Genomic DNA, 14,222 nt, shown 5'->3' on the forward strand with positions numbered 1-14,222 from the left:
GCGGACCCAGAATGAAAAAGTTCTGCTAGGAATTCCAAGATTTCATGTACTGGGGCTGAAAAGGGATCTATGTTCCTAGCCTCTGCCCAACAAGAAAAACGTTTCCATTTGCTAGCATAAGTCTTTCTAGTGGCGGATTTGTGAGAGGAGACAACCTCGCGAACTGCTGGGGAAATGCTGGGAGGCCTGGCTAGGGTTGGAAGTGGCACAACCAAGCTGTGAGCTGGAGTGTTTGGAGGGATTGATGCCGCCCACCTGATTGATGAATCAGCAGGTCCGGAATAGGATCCAGAGTGCAGGGCTGCTCGAGAAGGTAATGGTGCAGGAACGGGAACCATATCTGTCGAGGCCAGTAAAGGGCAATGAGGATCAATTCGCAACACAACGAAATAGCTTTCTGTATGATTTTCGGTATAAGAGGAAACGGAGGGAAGGCATAAAGAAGTCCCTGAGGCCAATCGTGGACTAGAGCGTCTCTGAGAGACTGACCGGGAAGTGGAAGAAGGGAGAAGTAGTTGCTGCATTTGCTGTTGAAAGGGGTGACAAAATGATTGCAGCAAGGCTGTCCCCACTTGCAGAAGATCAGATCTGCAACTACCTGATTCAGAGATCACTCGTGAGGCATGAGAATAGCTCTGCTGAGCCTGTCCGCAATGACGTTGGACCTTCCAGGGATGTGCGTCGCAATCAGAAATCATTGGGAGGAGATCGCCCACTGCCAGAGTGAGTGCTTCTCGACATAGGGGGTAGGACCTTGTTCTGCCCTGCTTGTTGATGTACCACATCACTGACATGTTGTCCGTTTGAATTGCAATGGTCCCAGAAGGGAGAGAGTCCCGACTAGCTTGCAATGCTAGGAGCACGGCTCTCATTTCTAAGACATTTATGTGCAGATTGTACTCGTGAGGCTGCTAAGTGCCTTGGACTGTCCTGCCCTGATAATGCCCCCCCCCCCATCAGAGAGGCATCTGTGGTCACTGTGGCAACCAGAGGGGGCTGAATAAATGGTCTGCCCTGAGACACTAGTGGGGAGACCATCCACCAGGAAAGGTGCCTTTTGCATGTTTCTGTAATCATGATCATGTGAGACATGGGCAGCTGTTGAAAAGACCACTGTGTGAACAGAAGCCACTGAAGGATTCTCATGTGAAAGTGGGCCAGAGGGATTAGAAGAAGTGCCGCTTCCATGGAACCCAGAGTTTGACGGACCAATCTGACCTGGACCCTTTTGCACTGCATTAGAATTTGTACTTGGTGACAAATTGTGGTCACCCTGTCTGGCGGTAGTCTTGCGGACATGCTCCTTGTGTCTGTCTGCTCCTAATTAGGTAATAGATTGACAGGGCAACAAGGCAGATGTTTCGAAGTTTATTGTAATGCCTAGCTGGGAGCAAATTGTGATTGCGTAGTCCCTGGTTCGTAGAAGTTGATGCCTGGTAGTAGCAGTAAGGAGCCAGTCTAGATATTGGAACACCTGGAATCCTTGACATCTCAGATGAGCCGTGACCACTGCCATATATTTGAACACCCTGGGAGCTGTGGTGAGACCAAAGGGCAGAGCTCTGAACTGGTAATGACTGGCTCCCAGCTGGAAGCGAAGGAATCTCCTGGAGCGCCTGTCCATTTTGATGTGATAGTACGCATCCTGGAGATCTATAGAGCACATCCAATTGTCCTGACCCAGAAAGGGTAGAATGGACTGTAGCGTGACCATTCGAAACTTTGTTCTTTGAACATACTTGTTTAGCCTGCTGAAATTCAGAAACGGTCTCCAGTCCCCTGTCTTTTTTGGTACCAAAAAGAACCTTGAGTAAGTTCCGGATCCGTGTTGGTCTGCCAGGACTTCCTGGATGACTTTTTTTTCTAGCAGTTTTGAAACTTCTATGACTGCTTGGTCCCTCAGATGGGGTGGGACATCTGGAAGGGATTTGCTTGACGGTAAGGGGGGGGGGTGAAAGAAGGGAATTCTGTAACCTCCGGATATAATTGAGTGTACCCATTTGTCTTGCGTTAAATTCTGCCAGGCTTTTGGGTACATTGATAGTCGTCCCCCGACTGCCTCCAGAAGCGGGCAGCAGGGCAACTTTTCAGGGATGCTGGAAGGGCTTCTCAAAGAAGGATTCTCTGCTGCCCTGGTTCTGCGGACCCCCTCTGCCACAAGGGCGGCGTCTGTTGTTTCCTCCCCTGCCCCTGGAGGAAAAATCGCTACGTGTGTCAGGCGACGCTCCCTGGGATTTTCAAAACCACATTTTACCACTCTTCTGACCCTTGAGGGTATGGCCTGAAAGGAGTGGAAAAACAGACTCCCACGGCAGAGAGAGTCTTGCCTTCTTGTTCACACCTAGTCAGAGTGTCTTTTACCTGTGGTCCAAAGAGAAAGGAACCATCAAAAGGGGGTCTTGGTGAATGATGCTCTAAAGGGTTCCTCAAAATTACACAGCCGCATCCATGCATGTCTTCTAAGGGCCACGCCTGTACCTGCGGCTCTACTCGCACCATCTGCTGCATAGGAAATGAGCCTCATGGAGGAGTTGACTACAGAATTAAGGGTCTCCAGCTGTGAAGCCACTTTAGCTTGAGCCCCTTCAGCTGATGGATCCTGAAGGGTATCTCCAAGCTCTTTAAGAAGATCCCTCTGAAGCCGGGTAAAATGGCATAAGTAATTCAGTGACCATATAGAAAAGGTCGCTGAAGCAAACATTCGATTCCCATATCTATCCATAGTCCTGGACTCCTTATTAGGAGGATGGACAGACGAAGTTTCTGCTAACTCTTTCTTAATGGCTGCTGCTACCACCATGGCATCCACAGGAACACCTTTGGTAAGGAACTGCTTATCAAGGGGTGCAGTGATAAACTTGCCGGGTCTCCTCGGGGTTGGTTCCACTGCATCTGGGGCTGACCAAGCCTTTTGAGCCACCATTGACATGAGTGGATCAAAAGGCGGAGAAACCCAGGAAGTGGAGGGTTGGGAACCGAATGCATCCAGGAATACAGACTTATCCTCTGTAGGGGCTATGGGATTCGAGTTCCCCCTCTGCTTAAGCATTTCTGGGATGTCCGAGAAGGAAACCTCTTCAGAGGGGGATCTCTGGGACCCTTCCGATTCATCTAAGTCTGTATCAGACGTGACAGACTCGGGGGAGTCAATGTGCTTCCTCTTGCACTTCTTCCGAGGGGGCTTCTCTGAATGATCAGGGGAGGCCTCCGAAGAAGAGGAAACACCCAATGGGGTGCCCTGGAGCACCGGTTCCCCACGATTGGGGTCTGGAGGAGGAGCAGCGTTTGACGCAGGCACTACAGGGGATGGAGCCGGTGGGGTCGAATGTGGAGCTGACTCGGTGGCCAGCACACACTCCTCATGACATCGAAGGCATCCCTGCCACGATGCAGAGAAGGCTCTGGTTCCAAGGAAATCAGAATCCTTCTCCGCACCAAGGGAGACTGCTCCCAGGCCGATGTAGGAGCCGAGCTCACCTGCGCCGAAGCTCCGAAAGGGAGAATAGGGTCGGGCAAGGGTCCAATGGCACTCACCCCCTCTGAGCTGATGAGGGAGCCTCAGCACCCAGATCCCAATGATGGAACCGGAGGAGAAATAGTTATCGGAGCCGACGGTTCCATGACTCGAACCCCAACGAACTCTGGCTGTGAGCTCAATGGAGTCTGAGGAGGAATATCGATAGAAGTGGATGGAGCCGACACCTGTTGAGGGCTGAACAACATCTTGGCAAGTGCCTGCGACTTCAGCAACCTACTGACCACTCTCTCCACGTCGTGATCTGAGAGCCTAGAGGACCGAGAGGAGTGGGAAGACCTATGACTGCGCTCACTCTGCAGCAGGGGAGACAGAGGCACCATAATGTATGGATTCCAGAGAAGGGTACATCAGCCTCTTGTGACTCCACGACGGCTCCGAAGATACTGATGGAGCTGACGGGGAGATAGTTTCCTCTGTTCCAACCGGAACTTAGTAGCAGGTAAAGTTTGGACCAATGACGGCTCTGAGCTTGGAGCCGATGATTTGGCCGGTTTTGGGGATTTCACAGGCTGAGCCTTGGCCGGTGAATCCTGGGGCTTAAGAAGACCCCTCAGAATAAGCTTATTCTTGTGCTCCTGCAGAACTCTTGGGCTAAATGCATGGCATATAGAACAAGAGTCCTGCAGGTGCACTTGCGCCTAAGCAGTAGACGCAAGAAGTGTGCCCATCTGTCAGACATATTTTCTGACAGCATGAGTCACACTTCTTGAATCCAGACACCTTGGATTCTTTAGACATATCTAACAAAATACCTGAAGGGATACTACACTGATTTTTGACCAAAAGACTGAACAGCAGTACAAAATACCACAACACTAACAAGAAAAAGCAAAAACACACAGTATACTACAGCTAAAGATTTTTTTTTTTTTTTTTAAACTAGGAAGCCTCTAACTTAAACGGCTACCTAACAATAAGATAGAAGGAAGGCTTAAGCTAAAACGCTAACCTACAAGAAGGGAAATGGGTGTGGGGGTGGGGGAGAACTCTCTAAACAAGTTCTAAGGGAAAGGACTACTAATACTTTAAACACAAGTTACCGACTACAATTTAAACAATAAAACTCCTAGAAGGACTAATCTGACAAAAAACAGTTCAATAAGAAGCTTATACGAGCCTGAGCCAGTAAGAATGACACCTCGCAGCTGAAGCGGCAAATGAGATCTGGGTAGCTAGCGCTAGGCATCATGGGATAAGGGGTAGCCTCGAGCCAGTAAACAGCTCTCGAGCTATAGAAGATGGTGGAGTAGGAGCCAAGATGATGCACTCCAAGTTAACCATAAATTACATTACTGATTTGAGTAAACATTTTAAATTTGTTAGTTTTCAGTGATCTTCCAATTCCACATTTTCAGGGTGAGATTAGATGGCAAGTAAGTTTTTTTAACAGTTTGGATAAAGTGCGAATCTTTACATAATTCTGTTCAACTACTAAAAAAAACTAAGTTCTTTAAGGACGCATTGCACTTAAGTAATTTCGGCAGTAGGATAATTTGCACTCAGTTGATTTAATGATTGACTCTGAAAACTTTTTAATTGACTGTGTAACTAAGATATGCTTGAATTTTTCTCTGGTAATCACAGTTTTAGAACTGATAGGAGTGGGAGCATAGGTCTATCTGTGTAACCAGTAAGTATGATTCTGGCACAAAATTTATTGATATGGTCTCTGAACATATAGTGAGTATTGATGTTAGTGGACCTAAAATGGCTATAGTAATTTTTTAGGGTCTATATTAAATCAGCAAAACGGTATTACAGCGAATGCCATTTTGGTGAGACACAGCCCAAAGTCTGTAAATAGCGAAGGCTCCGGCCAGCACTTTTTTTAAATAGTGTGCTCTCTGAGTTAGTATATTTAGTTAGGGGGGGGGGTTATGTTTTAAATTGTGTTTGGTGCTAGCGATTTTCTTTCCCAGGGAAAGAAATCACTGTTTTGACCTTTAGTGGTTTAGTGCATTCGGTCTTTGTCTCGCTGAAGAGGCGCTCGATGTAGCGTCTCTTCACAATTTTAATATAGACCCATTTTTTACTGATATTCTAGTATTTCAAAGGAGCTAGATGAGCAACTTTTAAATCTTACTAGGAAGGGTTTTCTGGATTGGGTGGACTTAATTGCTGGGGACATAAATGCTCCTAGCATAAACTGGATAGCTCCTGCTATGTCATCGAAGGTATTCGTTATCTGATAACTGAAAGTCTGACAAATGGTTATACTCAAATAGTGAATGAGGCAATTAGAGGAACTAACCATTGAATGTTTGGATCTCAGAGATTAAATGTGGATGGTTGTACCACAGGACCTGAGCTGGGAAGCTCTGACCATTTGTGTGTGAGCTTTAAGGTTGTTTTCACACATCCTAAGTTGGTTAAGCATTATGAAATAGTGAAAACAATTATCAGTCTGACTTTGAATTAATTAAAGAGGCTATTGAAACTGAAGACTGATTTGTGCCAGTTTTGAAAATAAAGGTATAAGTGAGAACAAGTTTGGTCTTTCCAGTGCAAAACACCTTTTAAGGGTGATGAGACATCCCTGGTGGAGTTTGAAGGTATCTAAACTAAGAAGGAAAAAGATAAGTTTGTGGAGAAGATACAAAAATTACCCTTCGGTTACAGATAAACAATTATAATACCTTCAGAAAAATGTACCTCCTAACCTTTGAGTAAGATCTGATTATGAGTTATACTTAATAGCTAATTCGAAGGATCATAATAAAGATTTATATAAGCACTTAAGACCTACCAGTATAACGTTGAAAGGTGGTTTTCAATCACTGATTCAAAAGTATTGGTGAACTTGTTTGCAGATGGTTTGTTTAGTAATTACTCCCAAGAAATCTTGGGAAATTGTTTATTAATAGTTGGAGGCACTTTTAATTTCTCCAAGTCTTTTGGGTTTCTAATACCGTGATGGGAATAGACCCCATTACTAAGTCAAACTACGATTAAAGTTCATTAAATTAGTATTGTTTCAGTCTTTGATGTCAGCCAGAAGTGCTCTTCGCAGCACCCACAATTTGCCGAGTAATGATGCCTCCTGCAATTGTTATGTATTTGCATTATTGGTAACGTATCTAAATACAATTGTAGATTCCTTTTTAATAAGACCAGTTACTCCTACTACTACTGGAACTGTCTGGGTATCCTTCCACATAGCTGTCATTTCTGCCTGCAAATCCTGATATTTTATAACTCACTCTCTACGCAAGACACTGTAGTCACTGGGTGTAACAATTTCAATGATCAGTGCTACTTTTGTCTTCTTTTCATGGATCACTATATTTGCTTTTCTCACATCTATCTTTTGAACTGTTTGTAATGGGTTATCCCATGTGATGTAGACTTAATCATTTTCTATGAGGTCTTGTGGCTCATGTTTCCAGTGTTTTTTCAGCTTCTTCAGTATTATATAGTTTGCACAATGCTGAGGGCAGCGATTTTGCCACATTATTATGCCTTTCAGTATACAATCCTTCTGCCATCAGTATATTGCAACCAGCAGTAAGATGTGCAGCTGTTCCCAGTTCTGTTTTACAAAGCTTGCATTTGTGTGTTTGTCCCACATGTTCAGTGGACTTTGTAGAAATAGTCTGGTATTACTAAAGATCTATTTTGCTAGTATAAGACTTGTTATTGAGAATGGGGGGGGTGTCTTAATGTGTATGAAATGTTTTGCAACTGAAGAAATTGGGACGGGTTCAGTAAACTTTTTCCAGACAGATGGCCATCATAATTTACCCTACAAAGAAAGACAGATATATTTATATTTGTAATCTCTGGCTTATTGGTTTCTAAGAGTTGACATTATTAAAATATATACATACCTTAAGGGCAAATTATTGGCTGCCATTTCCAGCATTGGTTTTACTGATTATGGTATTGGTACAAGGAATAAAAAATTAAATGTAAGAATTCCTATTTCCAATTCAAAGTTAGTGACCTTTATTTCGTATTAGGGCAGAAGGATGTTGATTTCATTACCTAAAATGTAAGCTTGACAAATGATTTATCAATATTAAAACAGGCACTGGATAACTGGTTTTCTGTATTTTCCATTGAGTCTGTTATGCAAACTTTAAATTAGCCATTGTAGGCCCTAAGTTTTAGTTTATTCACTGAATGATTGAACAATTTAATTGTGTGTTTTATGCATGTCCATAACATTAGATTTCAAGTCAGAGTTGAGAAGGCCTGACTAAAGTTTCTCCTGTGGTACTCAAAAATAGGTAAAGGTAACTTGGACATATGGCTTGGCAGTTAATGGCTCTAAAGACTAAGGAGAAAGACCTGTATGCCTTTTTTTGCCATACCTATCAAGAGTGCTGCTGCCTTTATCGTTGGGGATTGAGTTAGAATTGGGAAAAAATTCTATCACCTTTATCAACATCTAAAGATATGACTGCAGGGTGTGTATAGGGATTTTTTTTAGAGGTACTTGTGCGAGTCAGTGTCTCTAAAACCTGTCTGGCCTTTTGGGGACTGGAGGATGAAAACCTGGGGACATAATCATCAGTGAAGGAATCTTTCAAAACCCTCAGAACTGAAGTTATAGTGACAGTCTCAGGGATATCCTTATTTAGCAATTTATTGTACCTTTCCTTGCTATCAAACAACTTTACCCTCCTCAGAGTTTGGGTGTTCTACAGAGACTCTTTCAACTTACCTTGGGCAAAATATTGATAAAAAGCAACGCAGATAAGTTATTTTATTCTTGTTTGTCCTTGTAGCTAACTTTTTGAGAATTCCTTAACGATTTATGCTAATTTTTCTATCTCGAGTTGTTTTCCCCCTCCTAACCTGTCTCGTTGGGCCTTGAACCATTTTTTCTCTGTGAATATCATTCTTTCCTCTGATTTGCAGCTGTGTTTATGGATAATGTAACAGGTTCCGGTATGGATAAGGAGAAGCAGGGATTCAGGGATTTAGGAATATACGAAGTGTGGCCATAAATTGCCACCTCAGGATTCTCATGATTTTTGTTTGGTATACTTGAGTGTGTCCGATATTGGTAGAAACTGCTCAGTATGCAAAAGGATCAGCATCAGAATGTTGTCAGATTGGCACAAAGAACTTGTGATTTAAAAGGGTTATTCCCCCTTACTCTGTGCTAATGGGCTCATTTGCACACAAAACCAGAAAAATGAAAACCAGAGGAACTCTCTGTCCTGGATAAGGCTTCCCAGGCCTGCTACCCCTCTGTAGCTGGTATTCCTTCCAATAACCTTCTCTTCTCTACATCAACAGGGTCTGTTCACCTCTATCTTTACCCTCTAGACCTATATTCTCATGGCTGAGGTTTCCTTTTTTGAAGAAAGCATTCTTCTGGCGCTGAGGAGGATTTATCTCCTCTGTACGAAGCAGGTAATTTTTTATCAGAAAAGTAACTATCCAGTTTGATCTCTTCTTGGCCTCTGTCAACTACTACTTTCTGTATATTCCCACAGGTCTCTCTTGAGCCCTTCACAACAAGATTGGATGCATATGATGTTGGCTTTTGTCAAGACTGAGATTTGTTACAGGTTCATAGGTTCATACTAGGCTATCTGCCCTAGGGCATTTATAAGCCTAACCAGAATGTGTTTGGCTTTCGCCACCCATTTTAAATTTATTTTACTATGCCCTTTTTCGAGGTTAGTATACTGTGCCTCTGTCTAACAGTGACACAGAAGTGATACCCGGGGTAAACCTACGATCTCCCATCCACTCATCAAGATTCCTCTTGAAGAGAGTCAATGAGGGACTCTGCCTAACCTGGACTGGGATTTTATTCCAGAGTGAAGGGTGCCTTTGGGTTATGAATCTGTCCCTCCAGCATGTCCTATTTATTTCAGTGCTGAGGTTCAAGTCTCTCGAGCACGTAGCTCGATGGGATTTGGATTTTCTGAGGTGCAGCATGTCCATTAATTCCGGGTTGGACATGGCTTTATACGTCAGGCACAGATCGCCTCTGAACAGGCGGTATGCCACTGAGTAGAGCTGGAGTTTCTTTAACCGGGCAGCATATGGCATCTGTTTGAGCCCTTTGATCCTCTTGGTGAGGTACTTTTGGGGTCTTTCCAGTTGCTGCAGGTGTCTGGTAAGGTACATCCCAAAAAGGGCATTGTACTCAATTATGGGCCTGATGAGGGATGAGTAAAGAGGCACGATGACCTCCCCTGATCTAGATGTGAATCCCTTCATGATTAGGTGGGCTATATAAAATGTTTTTCTAACCACTTTGGCCACGTGGTTGTCAAATGAGAGATTGCCATCAACTTGGGTCCCCAGGTCCCTAATTACTACTTCTGTACTTAATGGATCACCACCTGTGATAATTTGTGGGCACTTTGTTTTTGCCAAAGGGGATGACTATATACTTTTTGGCATTTAGCTTGAGGCCATGGCTCTGGCACCAGTTGTCTGCTTCTATGAGGCCCTTTTGGAGGATGCTTGTGTCGGCTGGAAGAGTCGATTATGGTCAGCCACAGTCCTTCCGTGTTGGCCTGTACCTGAAATATATACCGAACAAGAGAGGTCCCAGGACTGAGCCTCGTGGGACACCACTTGTAACTGGTTTGGAGTCTGACATGGCTCCAGCAATTCTAACCATGTGGGTTCTGTCCTTAAGCCAGTTTGCAATCCATCTAGTGACATACGGGTTTATATTTAAGCTGGTGAGCTTATCTATAATGCCCAAGTGGGGTATTGTATCGAAGGCTTTTGCAAGGTCCAGGTAGGCTGTGTGGACCACCTTCCCCTCGTCAATGGCCTTGGTGACTGTTTCAAATCAACCAGGTTTAAGAGGCAGGATCTGCCCTTAACAAAGCCGAACTGGGTAGGGTCCAGTGTCGGTAGGTCCCCAATATCTTTATAAGGTCCATGATGATCCTTTCCATAGCTTTGCATCTCAGCCCTGACAGCATCCACTGTGAACCGAGGATTGACCCAAGTTGTTATTTCAGCCCTTCCTCCTTCACGCCTTGTTTCAGCACTGGTAACATTAGGATTGCCTCCAGCTGTAGCGCTGTCCCAGGATGGATTGATCTAACTTCAAGTCTGACTACAGTATCTATAGTCTTGGCGCTGTTGATTACTAGGTTTCTGGGGGGTCAGTTTTGAAGCTTTGGTACAGAATGTCTGCACCAGTGCCTTTGGGGCCATTCTTTCTGTTGAAGACCTCATCATTTGAGTCTTAAAACTAAAGGTCCCTGATTTGACTTTGACCCCGGATGTTTCAGAGTTTTTGCAGGGTCCCACCTGGACTTCAGTAGGTTTACCTCAGGTGCTAGTTCTGACAGGCTGGAGTATCTCTCAGTGCCGAAGAGACCTGCTCCTAATTCTTTAGAGCCAATAGCTGCTATTGTGCCAATTCCACCCATAGATGTTACTGAATCTGGTCACTTGAGAAGACATCTGATTTGCTCTCACAGGACAAGATGATGCATTGCCAAACTCTGGTGTGATCTGGAATTTCCTCTTCCTTGGGCAGTTCTGTCGAGGACAGACAGCCTAGCCCCCCTTCCAAAGAAGTGCAGAAGGAAGCAAATCAACTCCCTTGTGTAGTCCCACATGCAGATTTGGGAGGGTTCGCCCAAATCCCTTCTGGAAGATCCTTCCTTTAGCAAAATATTGGCGATAATGAGACAGAAGGGCTCATGGCCAGCAGCATGCTTCCCTTGAACAAATCTTACAGGAGGCCTACAATTCCCTCTTCCCATGGCATGGTTAATGCCCCCTCTAGATAAGGTTACTGAGGTATTTTTTTTCTAATCTGTGGAAAGAAACAGACATGGCTGACCTGTTTCCTTGGAAGTCCGACAGAATATGATGGATTCCTAAAGACCAACCATTCTAAAGTAAAGGACGCCATGGGAATTCCATTGTGGTGGTAGTTGCTATAAAAAAAAGATGTGCCTATGGATGTTCAGTCCATACATCCACTGAATAAGGAGCCCCTGATGGGCAGATTGGGGAAGTGTTTATGCGTCTATTATGCTGTCCATTAGAGCTTTGAGTCACGTAGTGCATGTGGTATTGTTTCAAATAGAAACTGTTGGTAATGAGCAAATCACATTCCTAGGTAGCAACTCAAGTGGCTACCCATGAGTAAGATTTCTCCTCTGTCCATGTGTCTGATTCACAAGGTGATGGATGGAGCAGCGAAGGTTGTAGGATCTGGCCTAGGCATGAGAAGACAAACCCTGGTTGCACCTAACAGATTTCCCAGACCATTACAAGTCAGCTTTTGTTAATCACTCTTTCAGCAGCTCTATGCTGTTCAGACAGCAGGTGAAATTCAGTCTACTTGTGATCCTGAGGGCAGGATGCTCATGGCTATCGGGATCAAGTTTGTCACCCCCAAAGGACCTTTCAGTGCAACCAGAAAGGTGTTAAGAACTGGTTTTGTAAGTCCCAGCAAAATCAACAAAAACAGCAGCCAGATAGATCATCTCACTGTAGAGGGGAATTTCCATCTAGTCACTGCTCCTGAGGAAGATGTCATTTACATAATTATAGAGGTAAGGGATGCTTTCAGGAATTCATTCCTGTGACATGAAACTGTCAAAATGTTCCACAACACCAAAATATCCTTTTTTTGGTTTATCAAATACAAAACAATATCCTCTACACATAAGGCTAACTTTTCTGATTACTATATGAGTTGTATCCTTGAAAACTAGTTGCTTATTCTCATTGCTAGTAGTTCTAAATAAAAATCAAATGACATAGGGAAAGAGGACACACCTTTCTCGTTCCTGTGTACAAACGCAACTTATCAGCATGGAGCTCTCCCACCTTAATTCTTACCTCAAGCCCTTCATATATCCTGCTAACTAACCCTATTATACTAGCAGGGATTACAAATACTTCCTTTACCCTACTCATCCCAGGTGACCACATTAAATGTTTTTTCTGCATCAAGACCCCACCAGTAATACTGTTCTATTACATTCTGCTTTCTGCTGGATCATCCATGTTCTGTTAATATTGTCAAATGCTTGCCTCCTGTTCATAAAACCACATTGATCCTCTTCAATAAATTTTTGGGATTACTTTTGCTTTTCTCTTATATAGATACAGTAATTTCATAATCGTAAATTAAAATTGAAATTGCTTTACATGAAGCTGGGTCAGAAGGGTATTTGCCTTCTTTAGGTAGTATAGCCATAACAGCTTTTTTCCAAGGTGCTGGTACTCTGCCTCCCTTTTAAAATACTCAAAATCTAAATAGCTGTCATTTTCTACCCTCTCAAATTTCAAACTTTCACAGAACGTCAACAGTTCTTGGAGACATCCATGTTTATACATCACCACTTTTATCTCATCTTTTCCAGTCTTTGCTGTTAATTGTTGAGACCCATTTTTTCTAACCTTGGTATAATTTGTCTTCCATGAATATTTCTGTTCTGCTTTTTCTAGGTGTCCACATTCCTCAGCTTTATACAATTTTTTTTTATAAAATGTCTGCAATATCTCTAATATCAGTAAGATCTTTGGTTATTTTTCTTGATATAGGCTGTTTAAGTTTGGTGACAACCCTTTCCACTTAATTTTGCCTGAAGAGTTGTGCTAAAAGTTTGTTTTCTAGAGTTGTCAAAAAATAGTTGCTTAATGACCTTTCTAATCTCAAGTATATCTCAATACTTATGCTTTCCATTTCGCACTCCTCAGAAAGCACTCTTTTATTCTGTGCAGTTTCCTTTATTCTCCAGTAATTTAACTTTTGTCAGCCCCTCTAAATAATTACTATTATATCTTTCCAATGTCTTTTATTTCTACCATGCTTTCACCATGTTTTCAAACTACATTTTAATTTTGTCCCACTCACTAGCTGTCCTTGCTTTCCTAACAACACTCGCATCATTTCCACTTCCCATTTCTTAAATTCCTCCGTTTTTAGCAGGTTAAGTAGGAAAGCTCCAGTGTCTGTTTTACTTCACTGCCTTGCATCTTTGTTTTTAATGGTGTATGATCTGATAGTTACTTGATGCATGTCAAAGCATTCAATTAAATGCTTATGTTCTTGTAAAATAAAATTTCTATCCAGATTGGTTTCTTATAGTTGTGATAAAATATTTGGAATGTCAAATGATTGAGGGCAAGAGTTTTAAATATGTGCATGATGTAACACTGCCACAGATGTACTGAATATAGATGGTAAATTAAAACTAGGTTTGGTATCATGCTGCTTTTTTCCCTCTCTCTGTATTAGGGGCTCAGGTGGACCAGTCTGTGTTTGAAGAGCTTATAAAGGAGCGGCTATCTGAACTGACTGAGCACATTACTGATTTGTCAGCCCTAGCTTCCATATCACTGTCCTGGTTTCTGACCCTCTTCCTCAGTATAATGCCATTTGAAAGTGCCGTGAACATTGTGGACTGTTTCTTCTACGATGGAATCAAAGCCATCTTCCAATTGGGCTTAGCTGTTCTGGATGCTAATGCAGTGGAACTTTGTAGTAGCAAAGATGATGGCCAGGCCTTAATGATTCTTAGCAGGTACTATTGCAGATTTAACATGGTACCGTATTTGTTCTGCTTTTAAGTTGGTGTTGAAGTATTTTAGTCATTGGTAGTTGTAGCAGAAAACACAGTTCAGCCACTTTTGAAGACTGTTTGCCTCCCACAGATATCATTGCTTATATCCTATGCAACAGAAGCACATACCTGTGTTTGTTTACTTTTAACTTTTGTTTATATTT

At 43.0% G+C, this 14,222-nt stretch overlaps 1 protein-coding gene across 1 annotated transcript in view; it reads left to right on the top strand.

Annotated features, from left to right (window-relative positions):
* TBC1D8 (TBC1 domain family member 8) overlaps positions 1-14,222 on the top strand; it is a gene marked incomplete in the record, with an annotated part of 2,215,010 nt that overhangs the window by 1,018,929 nt on the left and 1,181,859 nt on the right. The window contains 1 exon segment of the mRNA XM_044071089.1: positions 13,734-14,019. Coding sequence (XP_043927024.1) covers positions 13,734-14,019 — 286 coding nt within the window.

The sequence above is a fragment of the Protopterus annectens genome, chromosome 5.part0, assembly GCF_019279795.1.
Source record: "Protopterus annectens isolate FY-2018-M chromosome 5.part0, PAN1.0, whole genome shotgun sequence".
NCBI lineage: Eukaryota > Metazoa > Chordata > Ceratodontiformes > Protopteridae > Protopterus > Protopterus annectens.